This window comes from Leptodactylus fuscus, chromosome 3, assembly GCF_031893055.1.
Source record: "Leptodactylus fuscus isolate aLepFus1 chromosome 3, aLepFus1.hap2, whole genome shotgun sequence".
Classification (NCBI taxonomy): Eukaryota; Metazoa; Chordata; class Amphibia; order Anura; family Leptodactylidae; genus Leptodactylus; species Leptodactylus fuscus.
In genome coordinates this window covers 37,988,038-38,012,344 of record NC_134267.1, presented here as the reverse complement: position 1 = coordinate 38,012,344, position 24,307 = coordinate 37,988,038, and the positions used below count along the sequence as shown (strand labels likewise).

The following is a 24,307-nucleotide window of genomic DNA, read 5'->3' as shown; positions in this document are numbered from 1 at the left end:
GATTCCAAGCACTATCTATAAGTGGACCTGCTCCCTAATAGGCCGCCATTATTTTTGGCAGCCACTATGTTAATTTGACAACTGGGCAATCTATAGCCTTAAATTGCTGTGTCATAGTCCAGTGAATGTAGATGGTCCAGTATAGACTTAAAATAGCTTGCGAGATTCACTACCATTGTTAGTCACATAGAAGGATCCATGAGCTACTTGTATATCTGACTGTGATGGCTCTTATAGATGCATCTGCAGAGTGGATCTATCTTCGAGATCTCCTGGATCCCACCTGCACTGCTAACAGAGGAGAGCGTGGTTGTGCGATATTGTATCTGTATGAGATCTGTCCGCAGTGATTGGACAGTGACAGAGCAGATCACGTTTATGCCCCTTTGGAGATCGCTCAGTTTTCAATTAATTCATCAAGTAACCTATTGGGTGGCAAACTAATGGGAGGAATGAAAGAGAGAAAAAGAGTTGGTTGTTTTTTTGTTTTTTTTTTGTTTGTTTTTCTAAAGGAACTCTCAGGTTGAAAATACAGTCTGATCTGTGGGTGTCACGTTTTAGGGCTCGTTCACATCTGCGCCCCGTGCCTGTTCATGCAGGTTTCCGTTCCCTGCACAAAACTGAGCAGGAGACGGAAAGCTGCAGAACTCTTTCATACCCATTCTTTTGAATGGGTTTGAAAGAGGGCCGGCCGTGAGCGCCGGTGCGCGTTTTATGCTCTCCGGCGCGAAACCGTTTTTTGTTTTTTTTAAATCGGACACAGAGTCGGACATGCAGTACTCTGTGTCCGATTTAAAAAAAAAAACGGTTTCGCGGCGGAGAGCATAAAATGCTCACCGGCGCACACGACCGGACCTGGTCTGACAGCTTTCCGTCTTTTGCATGCAGAAGACAGAAAGCTCAGAATGGACTCCGGGCGCTAGTGTGAACCCAGCGTTAGGGAAAATTAAGCTGAGCAGATGGATATACAGTATATCTGTGAGATGAGACTCAATACAACATCATTTAACCCTTTGCTCTTTCTGACTTAAAGGGGTTGTGCAGGACTTCGGTATACTGAACCTTTGGACCACAGATATGTATACGGATCCGCTCAGTAACATGCTGACACTTTAAGGCCGAACCACACAGTTATGGAGTTTGAGTGACTACAAAAAAAGGGTTTCTTTTATCATGTGCTTGGCTCATCTCTCGGCCTACTAAAGCTCAGCTGTTTTCCTTGTGGCCATTTAGACCTGTGTATGAAATGTACGTCCAGTTCTGTCTGTCACTAGGTCTCCTGCCAGAAGTCTGAAGAAGTTTTGGCGGGAAATGCAGTCTGAGGTAACCAGAAGCCACCAGACTGGCATACATACACAGGGGGATTAGGCGACATCTTTTTTTAAGGCCCAGGGACAACCAGCGATACCTCTCTGCATGGACGCTGCTGCCTCTCTAGTACTAACACCTGACTGAAGTGATTTGAGGCTTTATTTTTCATGCTTAATGTTGCTTTTCTATGCGCTGAGCTTCTTTTGTATTCTATATTCTATACCCATTTGTACTGATTTTATCGCCTCAAAAATGCAGTCAAAATGGCTTCTGTAACCAAGTCCTATAGGACTCCTTCACAGTTTACAGGTGTTACATGTACACAAGGTCTCATTTACTCTGCCTATGGCGTCTCTGACGATTGTGGAGCAGATAATGGAGCTAAGCTAAGAAGGCCATAGACGTAATAACACGCTCAATGGATTCCTCCAATTTAAGATCTTTGACAAGTCCAATAAACCTCAGCAGTCATGTCAGATGTTGAAGGGGAGAGTTTTGGCTTCCAATTACACCTTGTTTTGGGGCAAATGATGATCATGGGGTAGAGATCACTGCAAGGAATTGCTACAAATATAGAACGGGGGGCATACATTTCCACTCAGGTAATATATAGTTTAGATTTACTTTCCCTTTAAGGAGGACCTGTCACTAGAGATGAGCGAACACTATTCGGAACAGCCGTTCCACAGACTTTGCCAGCGGCCGGTCGCTTATCCCACCGCGTGGTGGCTACGTCCATTCATTTCTATGGGAGCGTGCTATTCGGAACGGCTGTTTCGAATAGTGTTTTCTCATCTCTACGGCTGTCACCATTCCTGACATATCTCCTTTAGTAAATACTTGTGTTCAACAATCCTGGATCATCTTTTCTTAGATCCCTATTTTGTGCTGTTCCTCTGTTATTCCTCCTAGAAGTTTCTTTTTTAGACCAGATACTTTTTATTAAATTTTTTTAATATATACATTTTTATTTTTTATATATGACACAAAAATTACACCCTTGCCAACAATCAGCCCACCAGGAATATATGCACAGAGGCCACCACTAGAAACATTATTGGCATTGTTCTTATCTAAGGAAATGGAATTGTGGGAGTCCCAGGGTGTCCACCAAAAGGCCCCTTATTTTCTCAAGCTTTGCTTCTCCTTTCCTTTGACAATACGCTCCCTTTACTAGTCTAAAGACATTATACAGTTTGGCAATATATCCAGGCATTCATACAACACCTAGTGAGACTCCATCCTCTTCTTCATTATCACCCCAAGATTCAACGTTACGATCTGCCATAATTGAATCTCCATAGATCCTCTATCAGCAAAATCATGCTGACAGAGCCCCACATATGCACCGTAAAAGTTATATTAAACTACCCCCCAGTTTTAAAATAATACCCTAAAAAAAGAATGTGATCTACTTACGCATCGTGCACGCTGGGCGAGCATTCAGGATGCGCCGTCTTCTTCATCCACGCCTCCTCTTCCTGCAATGTCCTCGGGTCCCGTCCTCCTCCGGCGCTCACGAACTGACATTGATTAAAAAAAATGGCCTGGGCGCATGCACAGTAGCCGTAGTAGAAGCCGCATGCTACTGCGCATGCGCCCAGGCCATTTTTTTTTTTATCAATGTCAGTTCACGAGCGCTGGATGAAGACGGGACCCGAGGACATTGGAGGAAGAGGAGGCGTGGATGAAGAAGACGGCGCACCCTGAATGCCCGCCCATCGTGCACGATGCATAAGTATATCACATTCTTTTTTAGGGTTTTATTTTAAAACTGGGGGGTAGTTTAATATAACTTTAGCAGTGCTGAATAGCCTTTTTAAAGGCTATTCACGCATATGTGGGGCTCTAAGGCCAGGAACCCATTCCACAAAAGCCCCAGCAGATCACACTCCCACATCATGTGTAGTATATGCGCCCTATCAATATCACACCGGGGACATTTTGCATCTCCTCTGAGACCAACCCTATATAACCATCTTATACACTTCATGAACTGGGCCTCACAAAGAGACAATCAGGCGTGCAAATTCCTTCTGAAAATTTCTGAACACCTGGGCATTAGCGTGTTAAACCGTTGTGTCCCTTTCCAGTAAGCCTATCCTCCAAAAACGATCGTTTGTTAGACTATGCATCAGGAGAGGTCTTCTTTAAATGCAGGATGACCCCATTTTTGTGTCATTATAAGTTAATGTTGTTTTGTTTCCCACAGACAACAATGAAAACCAAAGATTACTAGGCTTAAAGGGGTTTTCTAGTCTGGGGGCTTTTTTCATACTGATGACGTACTGTCAGGAAAGGTAATCAGGATCAGATCAGTGGGGGTTTGACACCCAGACCTTCTACTGATCAATTGTCCCTGTGTAGTAGACCTGTCCGAGAAGTGCAGCTCTGCTTCTATTCGGAGCAGAGCTGCACTAATAGGGAACAGCTGCAGTACTCAGACTCTGTCGCTATACGGTGGACAAAACCGACAACAAGGGGTTGTCAGACCCTCACCAGTTTCATTGTGTTGACCCATCCTAAGGATAGGTCATCAATATGAGGGGTCGTTTACATGTGTGAATTTGACGCTGACTTGGGGGTGGATTTTGCCCCTAAATCAGTCAGATTTTGCTCTAAATTGAAAACAATAATTGAAAAAAAAGCGTTCAATCTCGCCATGAATTATGCGGCTGATTTAGCTGCAGTGTCCACGACTCGAGGCTTTCAGCTTATCAGGCCCATTCAACTGGGCCTAATCGTAGATGGAAAATCACAACGGAGTGCCAATGCAGATCATCAGCATTCTGCTCCCTGTAGCCAGCTCCAAGAAAATGAAGAGGAATTCCTCTTCATATTCTGCTGTTTCAACGGCCCTTAAAAAGGGACCCCAGCCTGGAAACCCCCTTTAATGGCAGACCTCTACAGGGTTAAATAAGCATTGAAATTGCCCATTTTCTAAATGGGAGCATAACCTAGTGTTCTGATTTAAAGAACCCCTGTTTACAGAGCGCTCCATAACATCCTCTTTAAGAGCAACTAACTTGGCGTCTGGACTCTTCATCATGAGACTTTGCATAGAGTACTTATACAATAAATAGCCACTCTATATAATTAGGGAACCCTCCATCTAATGCAGGGGTAGGGAACGTACGGCTCTCCAGCTGTTGCAAAACTACAACTCCCAGCATGCATACTGGCTCTGCTGTTCTGGGAACTCCCATGGAAGTGAATGGAGCATGCTGGGAGTTGTAGTTTCACAGCAGCTGGAGAGCCAAAGGTTCCCTACCCCTGATCTAATGGCAACACATACATGACTGCTATCGGTGATATCAAAAATTGTATGGAATTGCTCACTGAGCTATAATAGGAAAGTTGAGTATTGCAATTTCCATGGTTTCTAACAAAAGTGCCCATACATTCAATGGGATCCGTGCTTCTTGCCATTAGTTCCATCTTTCAGTACGCATTTTCATATTCTACTACTATATTATTACACTAATCTGTGCTTAAATGAGCTTAAATAAGATGTCTACGACCTGTAGTAGCGCTTTGATGTGGATAGTTTAAGTGCATTCATATAGGCTGGTAGCTGTCAAATGCATATATAATTCTGTTTAATTCAGGTGACCGTCCATTTATCTATAGGGAAGAGACAGAAGATGAAGTTATTGAGAAACTGGCGCAAATCGAAGCAAAGTACTCACAGCGTTGCCAGTGTTTAATCCAAGAGCACCTCAATGAAAAAAATGAGCTCCTGAGAAAGCACGACTTGGAGAGGAATGTGTTAATCCAAGACCACATGCACGAGATAAGCCAGAGGGAAGAAAAAGAGAGGACCCTTATGGCACAGTGGAAAAAAGACCAGCTAAGACTAGTGGAAAAACAAAATGAAGACCAAGTTGACATCTGCAAATCTTTTGCTGTTGAAAAGGAAAGGATAGAAACCCACTATAGAGATCACATCAGTGGACTCAACCAGGAGATAGAGGGTCTAAATGCTCTGCTGATAAAAGCCAAGAATTCTTGTGTCCTTACGAGAAAACCACAGCCATCGGTAGAGAAAGGGCGTTGCGAACCTTGTGTGGAGGTGACTGTATCTGATGTGAACCAGCAGCTGCAGTCTCTGTTGTCTGTGAACCATAAAGCGGACGCAGGACAGCTCATATGCGACGTGCACCATCTTCAGGAAAATACGCCATTGATGTATTGCACGGATAAAGAAACTTCTCCACCACATGTCGTAGAAAGGCACAAGAGGTGTATGACTTACCCCAATAATCAGAAGCGGGTCTCTTTTTCTATAGACAAGTCTGAAGCGGAGGAGAGCGCATTGATGAACCCACAGGACATGGAGGGCTGGGTAACCTCTTCAGGAACCCAGCTGCAAGAGCAGACAAAGACTCAACAGACCCTTATGAAAGAGCAAGAAAGCTTTAAAGGAGAAAAAGAACATCTAAGCAGATTGTTGGAAACTAGGGCAGACAAATGCCTGCTTTCTGAGGACATGGCAAAAGAATTACTTTCTCAGTTGCAGGAAAGCCGAGAACGTGTGCAGAAGCTGGAATCAACGTTGAAATCACTTGGTAGGGAGAAGGAAGATCTGGAGACACAGGTGGCAGTTTTAGCCGGCAATGTTGACTTGGACTGCAAGCAGAAATTAATGAGAGAGGAAATGGGTATGGCTTCCCGGCAAGATGTGGCTGGCGATGACATGCTTAGAAATGTGCCCGAGTCCATGACTGCTAAGGTCACAGTAGAAGATCTTGTGGCCAAAAATACTGCGTTACTCCAACAGCTAAGGAACAATGAAGACCAAGTGAGTGTCCTGCAGAGGCAGATAGCAGACGCCATGAGTAAGTGTCAACAGATGGAAGAATGGGCAACCAAGCAAGTCCAGGAAGCCAAGGAAGAGCTGCAGAGTGAGAAGAGTCATGTCAAAGACAGGTTGTTCGAGCTGGAAGAATTGGTACGAAGACTAGAACAACAGACTTCTGCTTGTCAGGATGACAGGTTAGATCATGGAAATGTTCACTTGGGCTCTCCATGAAATACTGAGGGAGCTCTTCACACTTTACTAACCGCACCACTGACCCCTTGATATCAGGAGATTTATAGGCCTTAAGGCCAGTTACGCTTCTAGTGGTTGCTACGTGACTGGGGCAGAGATTATGGCGTTGGGTAACTAACCAAATAATGTTGCAAATATCACATTTTAACCCCCTCTTATGTATTGCTTCCCCTCTTTTTTTTGTTTGTTTTTTAGGTATCCAGCAATTCGATTTTTATCATTTTCTATAAGACTTTTAATCTTTTAATCTTACTAACAATACACACAAAAAAAGTAAAAAAAAATTATTATTTTTTTTTTTATTCATATTGATCCAACTACTAAATCATGTATTATTTCTATATGGTTTATCAGTGCCCTTTTCTTGTTTGACAGAAATCCTTCCTTTCTATTATTATTATTATTATTATTATTATTATTATTATTATTTTATTATTGTTTATTTATATAGCACCATTAATTCCATGGTGCTTTACATTTGGGGGTTTACATACAATACACAGAATATACAGGTAGATATAATACTAACAGTGATCGGCGAGGCCCCTGCCCGCGAGGGCTTACAATCTATGGGGGAAGGGGGGTAGAGACAGAAGGAGAGGGGGAGACTGTACAGATGGTGATGTGGTGACAGTAGTGTTAATGGAGGTTGTAGGCCTTCCTGAGTAGCTGAGTCTTCAGGGCCTTCTTGAAGCCTGTGATTGTGGGGCTCAGTCTTATGTGTCTTGGTAAGGAGTTCCAGAGTATGGGGGATGCACGGGAGAAATCTTGTAGACGGTTGTGTGAGGAGCGGATGAGGGCAGAGCGGAGTAGGAGGTCATTGGAGGATCTGAGGTTACGTGTGGGCAGATAGCGGGAGATTAGGTCAGAGATATATGGAGGGGACAGGTTGTGGATGGCTTTGAATGTTAATGTTAATAGCTTGAACTCAATTCGCTGGGCTATAGGTAACCAGTGGAGGGACTGGCAGAGGGGAGAAGCCGATGAAGATCGGGGGGTGAGGTGAATTAAGCGAGCAGCGCAGTTTAAGGTGGACTGGAGTGGGGCGAGGGTGTTTGCTGGGAGTCCATGGAGAAGGGTGTTGCAGTAGTCTAAGCGGGAGATTATGAGGGCATGGACGAGCTAGGTTATTATTTTAATGATGGAACTGAAGGGATCTATGGCTTCATTCACATCTGCATTATTATTTCTGTTGTTGTGCACCACTGTAGGAGAAGCCCATTGAAAATAACAGAAGCACATGACTAATATGAATGGCGCCCATCAGACCTTACGTACTATAATAGGGTCTGTCATGGGGCCCAGCAATTCACTGGACAAAGTAGTGTCATTGGATGTTTGTCCGCCATTTTTAATAGTCACAGATGTGAACAAAGCCGAAGCGACTTGCAATATATATGCAGTTAAAGAGGTTGTTCAGGCTAACCACTGTTTTAATATGAGGTCGGGAAAGGTGAAAAAAATAAAAATAAAACCATTCTCACCTGTCCCTGGTGTCTCCCAGTGCAGTCTGGTCCTGTTGCTCTGGCGTAAGTCCCCACCACATGTGACCACTGAGACCAATCCGTGGTCTTAGGAAAGGACACGGGACAAAAGAGAAATCTAAACCATATCAATATTGGTGTGAGCGCCCTTTAGAGGAGGAGTCCTGGAAGTAATGATATGGCCGCCACTGAGCCCTAATCTCAACATCATCCAGTCTGTCTCTGATTACATGCAGAGACAGAAGGATTTGAGCAAGTCTATATCTATAGAAGATTAGTTAGAAGCTTAGTTCTCCAAGGCGGCAGCTTCCAGCTCCTTGTCTTCCTGCTGAGTTCCTTCAAAAACTGATGGAAATTTGATGGAAGGCGATGCGCAAAAGCCATTTAGATTTAGGTTTCTCTTTTCGTTGTTCACTTCATTTTGTTAACCGACAAAAATAAACTATATAACACTTGTTGTCTTTTAAGCATTTTTACGTTGCAGCATTTCCCACACACCTGCTTAAAACTTTTCCTCAGTACTGTTGATAAAATAACTAAAAACAGTACAAACACTTATAACAAAGTATTGGGACGCAAACAAGCCTCTGTAAATAACAATTGTAATGTATTCTTTTTATGTTACTACCGGACGTGAAGGTTATCGTTGGTCTTTCTTGTTTTGATCTTCTATAGGATGGAGCTGGAGAGATTGTCTGATGATAACTCCTTCCTCAGGAATAAAATAGAGCGACTCCAGCAAGAAATCATGAATCTGGATGATATGAATAAGACGTACAGGTACTGATTCACAATGTACATGAGAGCTCAAAATGTGCCACCATACAAAACCACTGGTGAAGTTGGTGAATTTTGTGTATGGGCATTTTCAAAACATTGACTATTATGTATCCTATTATAGAACACATTTGCACTATTGAAAAACATAGACTGGTATTTGAATACGTGTTCTTTGAAATTTTACATATTCTTGTCAATTTCAACATGATTTGGTCAAAAATTACTTGATCAGACATCAGCCATTTTTGAGTTAAAGGGATCCTATCATTCAGACGACATTTTTTCTAAGTACCACGTCGAAAGGCTATTCTTCTCCTACCTTTCGTTGTCTTCTCTGTGCCGCCGTTCTCTTGAATTCCCAGTTTTTGTTGGTATGCAAATGAGTTCTCTCACAGCACCGGGGGCATTCCCAATGCTGTGAGAGAACTCTCTCCAGCGCTGCCTCCATCTTCTTCAGCAACGTCCTCTTCACGTGTCTTCTTCCAGCGCAAGCTTCAGACTTCTAGGCCTCGAGCCTAGGGCAAAGCCGACTGCGCATGCCCGCTGGACACGAGATACTATACTGTGTAAGAGGCCATTTTCTCGTGGCCGGCGGGCATGCGCAGTCGGCTTTGCCCTAGGCCTAGAAGTCTGAAGCTTGCGCCGGAAGAAGACACGTGAAGAGGACATTGCTGAGGAAGACGGAGGTGGCGCTGGAGAAAGTTGTCTCGCAGCATTGGGGATGCCCCAACTGCTGTTTGAGTGCTGGGGCCCGCCCCCAGTGCTGCGAGAGAACTTATTTGCATACCGAAAAAAAAAAACGTGATTTCAAGCGAACAGCGGCGTGGAGAAGACAACGAAAGGTAGGAGAAGAATAGCCTTTCTTAAGGCTAGTCCAACTTGTTAATGAGAAAAAAAATGTGTTTGAATGATAGGATGCCTTTAAAATAAGGGGGTAAACCCATTCAAGAAACCCATCATAAGTTACACATAAGTTAGAAGAGAGATTGACTATGCAGTACGTCTTGGTGTAGATGGGCTGACACTGTACATTACAGGAGGTATTGCGTTATGCCTCAGTTTCCTCTGCTGTGGTCCTGCAGTGAACACTTGTTGCCAGGTGTCTACTTGTTTTCATGTGAAGTCTATCTTTGGCAGCAGAGACAGTGAGATGGATTCTAGAAGGCAATAGGGGAAGGGGGGGCTTTGCTTCCATAGTCGCAACCTTCAGAAAGTACAGGATTGTTTCACTATTAAGCCTGTCCTGTTCCCCATTCCATCCTAGCTACATGCTATTGCTATCACCAGCCACAACTATCCTGTGTGTCCTAGTCATGCAGAACACATTGTGCTGGCATTACTATGTGCAGTTTAGACTTAGGAGCGTGTGTGTGGACTGTGAGACACACACCGTGCAGGACAGCTGGGTTTATACCTTCACTCCAGTGTCTTATAGTTCCTACACTTGTAATGTCATAGACAGTAGTAATAGTATTGAGAGTACAATGTGCAGAAACATTGGACAAACAAGGATTTTCCAAATGCTGCATGACCTCTGCATATACCTTTACCATTTGGTTTGATGGTAAAGCAACAACTTTTGTGTTTTTTTTCTTTACAATATAGTATCCAGATTGAGGATTTCATCAAAGAAGCTGATAAAGCACACAGGAAACTGGAAGAGCTGCAAAAGCAGGTGAGACAATGGGAGATGGTTTCCAGTGTGATATTAAAGGATTCAATCATTGAAACTGCATTTTTTTCTAGCTAACACGTAGGAATAGCCTTAAGAAAGGCTATTCTTCTCCTACCTTTAGATGTCTTCTCTGGGCCACCGTTCCGTAGATATCCTGGTTTTCATCGATATTCAAATGAGTTTTCTCGCAGCACTGGGGGCGGTCCCAGTGCTGCGGAAAAACTCTCCAGTGACTGCCTCTTCTTCCTCTGGCATGCTCTCTCCACAACGTGTTATTTGGATGGCTTCTTCTGGCTTTTAATGGGACGCATTCACAGTCATTTAAAGCCAGAAGAAGAACACGTCTTCTTCTGGCTTTCTATGGGATGCATGAACAGTTGGCTCTGCCATGCCTGCGGCCATTTTCTTGTGGCCGTTTACACGGTACGCTTGTGTAAGCGGCCACAAGAAAATGACCACAGGCATGCGCGGTCGGCTCTCACTGATGGCAGAGCTGACTGTGCATGCGTCCCATTAAACGCCAGAAGAAACCATCTAAAGAACGCGCCGCAGAGAAGGGCGTTCCAGAGGAAGAAGAGGCCGTCGCTGCAGAAGACCTCTAAAGATGGAAGTAGAATAGCCTTTCTTAAGGCTATTCCTACGTGTTAGCAAGAAAAATTGGAGTTTTAATGATTGATTCCCTTTAATAGTGATGTTCTGATCGCTATATCACAGTCTGGCCTTTTATTCTTTCTCCACTATGCATGTATTCAAGAAACAGATTGAGATAATCTTGAGATGTTAGATTTATAGACTCATGTTTTATACAAATGTATTCATATTTTACAAAAAAATGTGGTAATTCCTTATTTTAAATTTTGTATAGCTCTCTCCCTTCAAGTCTACCTGAGTTTTAGAAAGACCTAGCACACAGCCACCTTGTCTTCCAGCTCCTACTTGGATGCTGCTGACGCTCCTAGAAGACTGAGGGTCAAGAGATCCCAGGTGTCCCAATAAGTAGGGTCCCAGGCGTGAACCTCTACCAGTCAGAAATGTATTGTTTATTTCTGCATTTTTCTATCAGAATCAGGGATACCAGGATGAGCTGTCCCAGGTAAATACACAGCACCAAGAAGCAATCCATAAACTGAACATCAAATTGGATGAGATCACGAAGGAAAAAAATGAAGCAAACTCTGCCCTTGTTAAGCTGCAAGACGTTATCAATGCTCTGGAGGAGGAAAAACTTCAACAAGAGTTTTCTTGGCAGAAGGAAAGAGAACACTTGGAACGTGAACTGCAAATATCAAAGCAAGAGGTAATGTAATATACAGACTTTGATGTACATAAAGCAGAGTTGGATCTGTAAAAGCAAAGCTAATGGGGTCCCTTCTGTTACTGGTACATGCCAACTTCACTCTGGTACAGACAATACTGTTTCTTGTAGGATAGTAGACTGGTATGAACCTATTCCCAGGTCCTTGTATGATAGAAGACTGGTATGAGCATCTTCCCATTTCCATGCAGAAAAGCAGACTGATATGAACGTCTTCCCAGTCCCTTGTATGATAGAAGACTGGTACGAACCTCTGAATGTTCCTCCCTCCATTGTTTGTTAGTAATTCTCTGGAAATAGCAAAGTGAGCGATAGACCAATTTGCTCTTTCTCATATGCTGGCAAGATTGAAAATTACATGTACAAGGTTGAGTAGGGAATATAAAGAGAAAGGTAGTGTTTGGAAGAGGACTGAGAGGTCTACATATTTAGGAAGAAAACCATATTACCAGTCTGTTTGAAGACTGGCTGCAGAATTGAGGACCTGCAATGGTACATGAGGTGATGTGATTGTTAAAGTCTTCCTTTCTAGAATGAAAAATACTGGGATGAGCTGTGCCAGGTGAACGCCCAGAGCCTCCATTTGACAAGTACAGTGTCCGATCTGAGCTCTCAGCGAGAAGTGACTTATGAGACCATTCAAGAACTGAACGCTAGACTGAGGGAGCTCACGGATGAAAAGCATGAATCAGCCGCATATATTGAACAACTACAGGCAAAGCTCAATGTCCTGGAGAGAGACAACCTTCATAGCCAGTCTGAATGGAAGGGAGAGAAAGAGAAGCTTCAGAGTGAGGTGCTGGCGTCTCGCCAGGAGGTATGTACATAATGTTTGATACTTCTTGGGATTATGAACACATTTTTATATATCAGATTTCTTGCATTATACTATACAGTATATATGCTAGCTGACTTTTAGCTGTTATTTGCTCTATTTTTCTTTGTAGATGTTTAGACATGACTCAGCAACATATTACTTATGCCTGGTTCACATCTGCGTTCAGTATTCCGTTCGGGGAGTCCACACGTGGATCCCCCTGACCGGAATACCGAACACATTGAAAAGTGGTGACCAATGAAAGAGCATGGATTCCATAGACTATAATGGGTCCATGTGTTTTCCGCGCAGTGTCCGCATGAATCATGCAGAGAGAAAAGTACTTCATGAACTACTTTCCTCTCCACATGACTCGTGCGGACACCGCACAATATTCACATGGACCCCATTATAGTCAAGGTTACGGCCTTATGTACCTCCATCCGCCAGTACCTGGCACTTCCTTTGCTGCTGCCACTGGTCAAGATTCTATAGCAGAATATAGATGAGGCAGCCCATAATGTATTCCTCTTCCTGGAATCCATCTGGTGTTACATAAGATGATGCCACCGCATTTCCTGCCGTCCACCATTTTTCCAGGAAAAGGGAACACTGCTACATGTCAGTTTTCATGGCTTCTTCACTTGCGTAAGAATACTTGTGATCTCATGAGGATACAAGACGTCTTCTCATTGGAGCTCCTGTTTCCAGGCCCAAATGTGAGTAGACTTTTTAGGATTGCTCTCAAGGAGCAGTCCTGTGTAACTCTTGGAAAGAATCCTTCCGGGTAGTGATGGAAACAGTAAGAGCATTTCAAGCCAAAAAAGCTGGGCAGATGGTAAGGCTTCTGTTTAATTGATTCTCTTCATTGACTTGTAGTCTCTAGGTTCTAGTCCATTGCAGTCTTGTCATTTCTAATTTGTCATGTTTCTACATTTACTGTGATTCCTGTTTTTTATTCTGCAGACTGACAAAACCCATAATGAGTTATCGCAGCTGAATTGTACGGTATCTGATCTAAAGGCACGGAATGATGCTCACCAGGCACTTGTCCAGCAGTTAGAAGGTAGGCTGCAAGAAATTACCAAACAGAAGGAGGAGACCACAGCAGCTATGGAGACGCTCCAACACCAACTACGCTCCATAGAAGGAGAGAAGGTCCAACAAGAAGCTAGCTGGCGACAGGACAGAGAGAGACTGGAACAAGACCTGCAGATATCTAAGAACAAGGTATCAAACTTTAAGTAATTGTTTGGTGTTACCAGGTATACTTCTAGACATTTCTATGGCCTGGGTGAAAAGCAAAATGACTCCTTACACATATAACCTCTCCAAAATTGGGAAAGCACAGAGATGGACTGTGAATCAAGTCATCACATACTGTCAGAAAAGGGTTCAACCTACTGCTCCATTTTTGCTGTGCCTTGTCACATTTGCACAAATTTTCCTTTATAGAGACAATATCAAAAGGTGCTCTACGTGGCCAACATATCCCATATAAATGTAACCTTTACTATAAAGAACCAATGTGATTATAAAGAAAGAGTTCATGAAATTGCAGTTTGGACATTCATTTTGTTATGTGCTTTTGATTATAAAAATAGATGGAAAATCTGATTCTCAAGCACAAGCAGGAAAAACAAGATCTTCTCAGTGGACTGGATGAGACTAACAAGCAGGTATTTGCCCTTTTCGAATCAGCCCTTCACAGCTAAATACAATGTATGATTAAAGAGGAGCTTTCATGTCCTCTGGCATATGTGGTTTTATACACCACTAGAAAGCTGACAGTACATTGAATTCAGCGCACTGTCTGCTTTCCTGGTTTGCAGGAGATATTGGTGCCATTAATTTCAGCGCCAATATTTCCCCACTGTTAGAACGGTAGACTCACATCTCAGAATTGTAGCTGGGCTGCGAGGAATGCCCCCTTCTTGACAGTACTCTTCCATAGACTTGTATTGTCAAGGGGGGGCGTCCCTCACAACCCTATGATAACACTGACCTGTAAGATTTGACCTCTCTGACAGTGGGGGGATATCGGTGCCAAAATTAACATCACCGATATCTCCAGCACCAGGGCACATACCGGGAAAGCCAACAGAATGCTGAACATAGCGCTGTCCATTGCGTTCTAGCGGTATATAACACCACACATCTGTGAGGACACGAAAGGTCCTCTTTCAAGGAGTTTCCCATAAAAGCAAGTTATTCCTCTATAATGTCTGCACACACAAATGGCTGTACCTGATACGACAGCACTTTTTATTTATTATGCACCAATACATCTTTGATGGCTTCAATGTTAGTGTTCACAGGGTTTACAGTACCTGCAAAATTAATTCTGGCTAATCCCATCAACACATTGCAGAAAAATACCTACGGAATCGCTGGCGTTTTCTGTATAGGTATAATGCAGACAGAAAGTGGTCTTTTCTTCAGCACTTTTTGGCTGCGGTTCGCTACGTGGGGCCTTATCCTAAGAGAGAACCATCATTCACTTGCAATACCTTTCTGTGCTGGACTAGTTCTTGTGAAACCATTTGACTATATTAGTAAAATATTGAAATAGTTTACTAAAGATTATCTGATTGATTTACAGCTTTTAGTTATGGTGACCCTTCAAGAAGAAATATCATCATTAAAGCAAGTGAAGGAATCTTTGGAGGACCAGTGCCAGTCTGTTTCCAAACTACTTAAAGAAACTGCTGAACAGGTAGATCCAGACGGGTGTTCGGTGTCACTGCTTTGCTGAAGCCATGCTCCAGTACAACCTCCAGTACCCTGCTCTGTACTGAAGTGGCAGCAGTCATGAAACTGCTGTGAAGAGATATTGTGGATTGGCCTTAAAGGGAGTCTACCATTGCAAAATGTCCTTTTAGCTAAACACATGTTTGAATAGCCTTTAAAAAGTCTACTACAACCATTACTGCTTGTCTTGTCCCCATCGTTTCTTGTTAAAACGCTTTTTCGTTATGCAATTTTGGAGTGCTCAGTTCTTTTGCAGGCGCAGTACAACAAAATGGCTCCTCGGACATGCGCAGTCCGCTCTGACTGAAGCAGTACTGCGCATGCCCGAGATTTCAACTAGAACTGCACAGTGTCAGAGGCCAGTGCTCGGCCCAATATCTGGTAAGGAGAGACGAAGCGCAAGCAGTGGAGGGTCCGTGTTAAAGGCATGACGCAAGGGGTGCTCGGAGGCCCTAGAGAATGCCCAGGGTGCTCCATGAGGATTATTAGCATAATGAAAGAAAGCATTTTAACAAGAAACGGCTGGGACAAGACGAATAGTGGAGGTAGTAGTAGAATAGCCTTTTTAAAAGCTATTCAAATGTGTGTTTAGCGTAATCCCTGGTCTTGTGGCTAGGCTGCTTCAATGCCAGGCATTGTTCTATAGCGAAGTACCATTCCTGAAAACGTGGCTTGAAAACACAGTCTCTTTAAGGACAAAGAGGCCTTAAATCAGCAGTTTGCAGCAGGTGCTGGAAGTGGGACCCAGTTAGTTAGCTAGCTACCCCTTTAAATTGTACCAACAAGGCTAGATAGGATGCCAACAATAAAAGCATTGAACAATTAAAGCATTACTCTCCTCATCCTCCACTTCTGCTCTGAACCGCCTGAAGGTGATCTGATGGTCCATTCCATTCCATAATTTATTGGATAAATATCAATAAATATCAAAAAGAAACATCAGAATACTCTTGGCCCGCGCACTCCATTGTGTGTATGAAGCCTAAATATTTCCTTTAAATGAATTTTACAGGTGAGTCAAATAGAAGAGCTGAAGTGTGAATTAAAACAAGCTCAGGAGGAATGTCGGAATTGGAAGAAGAGACACGATGAGATGAGTTCGGAATTGGATGAATCCCATGATAAGGTACTGGATAATTGAGTAACACTTTCCATTAAAAAAAAGGAGCAGAAAAAAAAAGTGTGCTGCAGGCCAGGCCGTAAGGGGTGCATGCAAGAGGTACAAAGGGAAGTGGAAGACTGTAGGGATTTTGGACGAAGGTGCACTATATAAGACCCAATAGAGGTGGTTCATTTCCTAAATCCACCTAGATGGATGGGGTGTGATGTCCTGTGATTATTTGTATTTGGTCTTTTATTTTAGCTTGTGACCACCGGTATATATGTATTCTGAATGACATTGGGGTGTAGTAAATGATCGTATTCGCTCTTCCAGGATTTAGTAGTATCAATCATGTCCGGTTAATTAAAAACAAATTTGTTTTGCAATCTGTTATGTACTAAATGTTCAGATTAATTGGAAGAACAACTCACTGGCATGGCTTCGTAGAAAAATGTAAGTTCCAGGAATTTAGGCGCAGAGCTAGTTATATAGCTGACAAACTGGACAATTGTTGGGGACTCCCATTTCGTAGAGTAGCCCCCCAGGACTAAACTTAGGGGAGCAACTTGAGAGTGGAGCATTTACACATTTATATCCCTTCACCACCAGGAACTTTACGGTTTCCCCTTCACAGCCATAGTCTGTAGATCACCTAAGACCTCCTTGTGAATGGAACGCCAGTACAATTGCATGACTGGAATCCGATCCCCAGTTCAGTGCCAAATTCCTAACCTTAGTGTGGCGAGAGTTACATGGGCCTGTGATCACTGCAACTCCTATAGTTATGGCAGAGGTGATAAGTGACCAATAAAGGAAACCGTAAAAACCTGTATCTGCATATTACCTGTTATCATGAGTCCTCTAAGTATTTTGTAATCTTTGTATATTACAGTGTCCCATAACCCTGTCACTTCTCTGTCTTCCTGAATTGTCACCATACAGTTATTAGATGCCAATAGCAAGCTGACAATTGCACAGTCTCAGCATATGCGAGAGGTCCAACAACTGAAGGAGGCGAGCAGTGCTGTGTCCAGGGAACAGGTTGCTGAATTGCAGAATCGGCTCTTAGAAGAACAGCAGAAAGTCCAGCAGCTACAGGAGAGGATGAGGGCCCACGCTGACCAGACCAACCGCCAGCTGGCCATGCAACAGGTATGCCTGCAGTTTGGGGCACTTGCCTTACCATATCCACAAATATGGGTACACAATATAGAATACACGATCACCAAGCAGAAAGAATTAACATCACTGCAGACTCCATGCAAACATATTTGGCTCCTCTCCAGTAGATACAGTCGTAATGTTCCTTCTTGAGGCATAAATTTGGGGAACCCATTGCTGGGACCCCCTGACATCAGCTGTAATGACTGAGGAAACCCTAATATAAATCATTGTGCGTACATTGAGTTCAGTAAATGGGTAACCCTCCGTTTTACAAGGTTTTACTAGAACTATACGATTTATCTTATTTTGCTAGAATGTTCCAATTTAATGTGCCCTATTTATGCAGGAGGAACATGAGAGGCTCCTGCGTAGGATGGAAGAACGAATGCAAGATGTGGAAATGAATCTAAAAAATGTCCGACTAATGCTGCAAGAAAAAGTTGACCAGCTGAATGAGCAGGTTAGTGGACCTAGTGTGATAACGGGAGGCAGATAGATACCATTTGGTAATTCCTGTAATATAGGCCTGTGTATCATATATGTTATAGAACGTACTGGTGTAAAAGTTTAAAGTGTAAAAGCTTGATGTTGGCCTATTCATCTAGGGTAGGGGTGGGCAATTAATTTTCCCATTGGGCCGCATGAGGAATTGAAACTCTTCTAGAGGGCTAGGGCTATGAGCGCCGCAGCAAATTTAGCTCCACACACTTTTATGTTGACTCTGCCCATTCTCAATCATTTTTCCATGTGCCCCACAAAGTATAATCCTCCTACAGTCACCCTAACATTATACACCCCCACATTATAACGTTTCCCTCCAAATGTCCCACAGTATTAAGTCCCTCTCCTGGTGCCCCGGTTTAAACTAGCAGAAACTAAAGGGGACATTAAACTATGGGGCAGCTGGAGGGGAACATTAAACAGTGGGGGTAGTTGGAGGGGGACATTAAACTGGGGGCAAATAGAGGCAGACATGTCCCCCTCCAGCTACCCCACACGGTTTAATGTGCTCCTTCATCTGCCCCCTAGTTTAATGTCCCCCCTCCATCTCTCTTCAGTTTAACTGCCCCCTACATCTGCCCCCAGTTCCCTCCTCTTACTCACACATGCTGTCTCTTCTCTCCTTATCTTCCTTCAGTCTCCATACCCGGCAGCTTACTCTTTCTGTGTAACAGCAACCACACTGTCCTGTGTGGCTACGCCCACTAACGAGTCTTAGCCTATCCTAGTGAGCTAAAGGACCTGTGATGACGTCATCACAGGTCCTTTAGTGGACTTCCCATTCAACATTTAATTTTATCCCACAAGCTATGCAGGCCAGACAGAACCAGTCAGAGGGCCGGATGTGGCCCGCGGGCCGTACATTGTCCAGGTCTGATCTAGGGAACATGTAATAATATACAGTCCTGGTCAGAGGTAATAGATTTTGTCAGTTTGGTTGTTCTTGCTAGGATTCACCATAAGAACATGTATCCCATAAACAAGACCTGACTTGTTAGATATTTTTCTTACCCTATACCCCGCAACCACTTATTAACATGCATGTTACTTCCATAGTGGTGATGACTGATGGGTAGAATTTAGATATGTTCACAGAACTTAAGGGGGAATTTGAGGCGGACGTCTATCTCAAAATCCCCTCCCGCCTCCCTCGGCAGAAGGCTGAGGCAGAGCTTTGGCTTTCCCCTGCTATTTCCCCACTGATATCGGATGAATAAGCAGAATCCGAGGATCGGCTTGTGCCATGGACTCTAGGGCTAAATTGGCCACAGAATCCACAGCAAGATCAAGCAGCACACGTATTATTTTTCAGCATCCTGTTTTGATCTCTGACCCTGATTTTGAAGCGAAATCTGCCTCAAAATCAGTGCCAGATTCCTTTGTGTAAACTGACCCTTACATGGATGTCTTTTTGGATTTTCCTGTACTATTGATGTTCAAAGACTGTATACTGTTTGCAAATTATAAATATTCTTCTATGTACATTCATTTTTTCCATAGTTGGAGAAGAACGCAAAATCAGACATTCTCCTGAAAGATCTGTATGTAGAGAACGCCCAGCTGATGAAGGCTCTGCAAGTCACAGAACTGCGCCAAAAGAGCGCAGAGAAGAAGAACTATCTCCTGGAGGAGAAGATCGCAGCGCTGAACAAAGTGATGAAGAAAATTGCCCCTGCCTCCCTGGCAGTCTGATACTGTACGTGCACTAGTGGACTGCCGTGGCCGAGCTCCGGATACTAGTCAGAGCAATGGATTGTACAAAAGGCATAAATGATATATACTATAGGAATTCCAAGAGACTATCACACGGGTAATACCAGAGTTCGGACCCCTCAGAATCAGTTTTTTGTTTTTAGTGGAGGGCCACAAATGTAAGGCAGGTCTTTTTATAAGTTACCACTGCAGAAGGCTCTGGCAATCTATGCATTACCCATCAATGGCTGCTGTGCAGCCTTGTAGAATACAAGGTGTGGTATACAGAGCAGATCTGTCTCCTTTAAGTGAGACCTGGGGGGTGGGCATAAACCAAAAGTACTGAGAGAACAAAGTGGAAAAGTTGCCCCCCTACTAACCAGTTATTTGGCTAAGCGTCTATAGGGAAGCCAGTGCCTTGTATCTCTGCTGACATGCTGTTGGGATTATTTTATTCTGCATTATTTTAGAACACTACAGTACAGTTTCCTTTATGGACAAGTCTGCACATTAAAGGGGCTCTATCATTGGGAAAAGTCATTTTTAGCTAACCTCATACTTGCAGTGCCTTTAGAAAGCTTATTTCACATGTACCTTTTGTATGTAAATCGCCTCAGTAGTTTTTGAATAAGTCTGTTTTTATTCATATGCTAGCTAGCCTTCTCCATGCACCCAGAAGTCTCATTGTGCACCCTCTACTATTCTCTATGTGTATGAGAGGAGAGAGGCTGCTGTGCTGATGACTCCTCTCTCTTCTCTCATCCACATAGAGAATAGCAGAGGGTGCTAATTAGCATATGAATAACAATGGACTTATTCAAAAACTACTGAGGCGATTTACATACAAAAGGTAAGTGTGAAAAAGTCTTTCTAAAGGCTCTACAAGTATGGGCTTAGGTAAAAATGACTTTTCCCAATGATAGAGCCCCTTTAAGGGTCTCATGTTGTACATTTGTACCAGGAGAGTCAGCCTTATGTACACTACGCTATTTTGTTCTCAGCTGTAATCGTTCTCAGATTTTGTGTGTATAAATGTATTGTCTCCTAAATGCATTGAATGACTTGTACAAATATTTTGGAGTAGAATAGTTACATATGATGGCGCCTGCCATATTTGCACTAAAATTTACAATTTTTCTTATCGCTCACCTCTTTGCTTTTACAAAAGAAACTATGACCAATGTCATTCCTGAAGATCTATTTTTTGCTAAAAATGGCAGAAAATTAAATATATATATATATATATATATATATATATATATATATATATGTATGTATGTTAGACCAAAGGCTAAACGTTCCTACATAAGTATCCTATAACCTTGTGCAAATGAACTGAAGGTAGCGGCACTCCAAAAATAATAATAGGCTTCAATGTGAATGATTTGCTTCCCCAACTTGGACGTTACCCACATGTCTAAGTTTTAAGCCAAAACCAGGAGCCAGTCGAAAAAAAAAAAAGCATAGTTCCATATCTTTTCATTATACCTCATATCTGTCTAGTGTGCACTCCTGGCTTTAGCTTACAATTACTTATATGTCAATAAGCCATTGGTTGACGTTAGTGCAGCCTCTTCAGTACTTACTCAGCCCCTTCACATGAATGAGGCCATGTGACTGCTCAACGCAATGTCACATGGCCTGTGAAGCTGCGGATTCTTAGGGGTCCCGAGTGTCAGACCCCACTAATGTACAATGGATATAGTCAGTCTAGCATATTTTAGTCCACATTTGCCATGACAATCATTCAGGAGGACTGATCTTCAGGGAATGATCTTCTCTTGCTGACGAATTTTTAATCCATCTGTTGGTCCAAAATTTCAAAAACTGTCAACGTCTTTGTTGTGATGACTTTGTGTCAGTCATTGCTGTGAGATGAGCATTTATTATGGTTAAAACAGGTTTGTTTGGTTTTTTTTTTTTTGTACTCGCCATAAAATCCTTTTCTCGTTGTATTCACTGGGGGACAAAGCACCATGGGGGTATAGACCTGGCTATTAGGAGAATGGAAAGCTGTCGGCTGTGTCTCTGGGCTATAGCCTTCTCACAGACTCTGTGCAGCAGGAGAAAGACACCAAAAAGCACAGAAGCAACAACCACCAACACGTCCTACACCCGAAAAAGAAGCAAAACAGCTGGGGCGGGAACAGGAAAAAGCAAGGGTAGGATCTGTGTATCCCAGTGAATACAACGAGAAAAGGATTTTACGGTGAGCACAAAAAAAAACAAACCCATTTTCTCGCTTGTATCACTGGGGGACACAGCACCCTGGGATGTCCTACAACTGTCTCAGAGGGTGGGAATTACTCTGCCATGTGCACAGCCCCCTGCAGAACCTCACGACCCAACCTGTTTTGGCAGAGGTCACAGAACGGACCTGGGAAAACTTACAGAAAGTGTGAATGAAGCCCAGACGGCAGCCTGCAGGCTTGGACAGCAGAAAACTGATGCAGAACATCCCAGGAGGCCCCAACAGCACTTAGAGAATCGACACACAGAAGGGGAGAGCCCAAGCCGATCGGCCTCTTAGATCGCAGACCGGAGCCATAGGGAAAAGGAAACCTAAGAAACAGGCAGGTTCTGATGAGGGCCCTTAGGGAGAACGAACAAAGCATCTGAACGATGGAAAGAGACAGGGAGGGCTAAATGGCCAGGACGACATCCCTGCAGGGAAGAGAACGCTAAAATGGATGCAAGACAGAGTCAGTTCTGTTCTGCTTCTTACAGACACTAGGCATAAACGGACTAGCACAGTGTCTGTGAGAAGGGGATAGTCCAGAGGTGGCGCTGACAGCTTTTCATTCTCCTAGTGGCCAGGTCTATACCCACAGTGCTGCGTCCCCCAGTGAAATAAACAAGAAATCTTTTCATCAACTTTAGTGTAACATGTCTGGGCATCTTTACAGTGTTACGCTGGGTTCACACCAGCGTCTGGACTCCGTTATCAGGTTTACGTCTTCTGCATGCAGAAGACGGAAACCTGTCATGCCGAGTCCGGCCGTGAGCGCCAGTGAGCGTTTTATGCTCTCCGCGGTAAAACCGTTTTATTTTTTTTTTTAAAACGTCCGACTTGTTTTTTTTATGTCCGAGACTGTAAAAAAAACCAATTTCACTGCAGAGAGCATAAAACTCTCACCGGCGCTCACGGCCAGACATTTTTCAAACCTATTCAAATGAATGGGATTGAAGGATGCCGGCAGGTTTCCGTCTCCTGCCCTGTTTTGTCCAGGAAACGGAAACCTGCAGAACGGAGTCCCGGGCGCAGATGTGAACGAGCCCTTAGCTTTGTAAGATCATTGTCAGGGTGGGTTCACACCTGCGCCCGGTCTCCGCTTTCAGGTTTCCTGCCCGAGAAACTGGACAAGGGACTGAAACCGGCAGTCACTTTTCAAACCCATTCATTTGAACAGGTTTGCAAAGTGTCTGGCCGTGAGCCCCTTGTTGTTTCTGCGGCAAACCAGTTTTTGGGTTTTTTTAACTGGACAAAGTCAGACATGCAGGACTTTGTGTCCGGCCACGGAGACCACAAAACGCTCACGGCAGGAGACAGTCTTCCGGTTTTCCGTGTCCTGTTGGCAGAAGACGGAAACCTGAAAGCGGTGAACCCGCCCTCACACCTACAGTTTTTGATGCAATTTCTTTTTACCCACAAACCTATAATAGAAATTAAAGAAGGGGGCAACACGGTGGCTCAGTGGTTAGCACTGCAACTTTGCAGCACTGGAGTCCTGGGTTCAAATCCCGCCAGGAACAACATCTGCAAGGAGTTTGTATGTTCTCCCCGTGTTTGCGTGGATTTCCTCCCATTCTATAAAGACATACTGATAGGAGAAAAAAACAAAATGTACATTGTGATCCCTATAAGGGGCTTGCAATCTCTGCAAAAGCTGCATGTGTGATACCAGTCATAAAAGGACAGAAAACACACTTTCATTGATGTACGATAAGGTTTTATTCCATGTTTTTGTAACATAAAAGCTACATTGGTCTTTTAATTAATTCTACACTATATTTCTGTAGATGATCAGGCCTAATGGTACGGTGTATATTATTCTGGATCATCTTCATTAAACAGAAAGAAACCACTTAAGGGAGCCTTCACACGATGTAACGCTGCGCTCATTCTGATCGTAAAAACACGTTCAGAATGAGCGCGAAAAAAGCAGCTCCCATTGACTTGAATGGGAGCTGGCATACGTGCGCTCCCCATTGAAATCAATGGGGAGGCTTTTTTCCCCTATGCTTTCAATGTATTACGCACGTATGCCGGATCCCATTCAAGTCAATGGGAGCTGCTTTTTACGCGCTCATTCTGAACATGTTTTTATGATCAGAATGAGCGTGGCGTTACATCGTGTCAAGGTGCCCTAATATTGTTTTTGACCAAACTATTAAACCACTTTTGTATGACCGTATTTGTAGAGGCAAAAACAGGAGTGGGTCCCAAACATGGAAGCGATATGAATCATTTTATTATACTTCTATGTAGGTTCCACCCCTGTCCTTAAAGTGTTATTCCCATCTGCTGTATGGTGGCCAGGAATTATGGAAACTGACATGAGGGTTGGGCTATGCTATGCAGTTTCTGTAACTCAGCCCTCTTGTGTTTGTAGCTCCAGACCTGGTGGCCCAAGACTTAAGCCACATACACATCTAAACCAA

General features: G+C 43.4%; 1 protein-coding gene across 1 annotated transcript in view; it reads left to right on the top strand.

Annotated features, from left to right (window-relative positions):
• Positions 1 to 19,789, top strand: part of NINL (ninein like) — an 87,376-nt gene extending 67,587 nt beyond the window's left edge. The window contains exons 18-29 of the mRNA XM_075267397.1: positions 4,942 to 6,306; positions 8,524 to 8,628; positions 10,234 to 10,303; positions 11,367 to 11,600; positions 12,151 to 12,435; positions 13,402 to 13,665; positions 14,040 to 14,114; positions 15,038 to 15,151; positions 16,199 to 16,312; positions 17,231 to 17,440; positions 17,799 to 17,912; positions 19,454 to 19,789. Coding sequence (XP_075123498.1) covers positions 4,942 to 6,306; positions 8,524 to 8,628; positions 10,234 to 10,303; positions 11,367 to 11,600; positions 12,151 to 12,435; positions 13,402 to 13,665; positions 14,040 to 14,114; positions 15,038 to 15,151; positions 16,199 to 16,312; positions 17,231 to 17,440; positions 17,799 to 17,912; positions 19,454 to 19,645 — 3,142 coding nt within the window. The 3' untranslated portion in view covers positions 19,646 to 19,789. The remainder of the gene's footprint in view (positions 1 to 4,941; positions 6,307 to 8,523; positions 8,629 to 10,233; positions 10,304 to 11,366; positions 11,601 to 12,150; positions 12,436 to 13,401; positions 13,666 to 14,039; positions 14,115 to 15,037; positions 15,152 to 16,198; positions 16,313 to 17,230; positions 17,441 to 17,798; positions 17,913 to 19,453) is intronic.
• Positions 19,790 to 24,307: the final 4,518 nt, after the last annotated feature.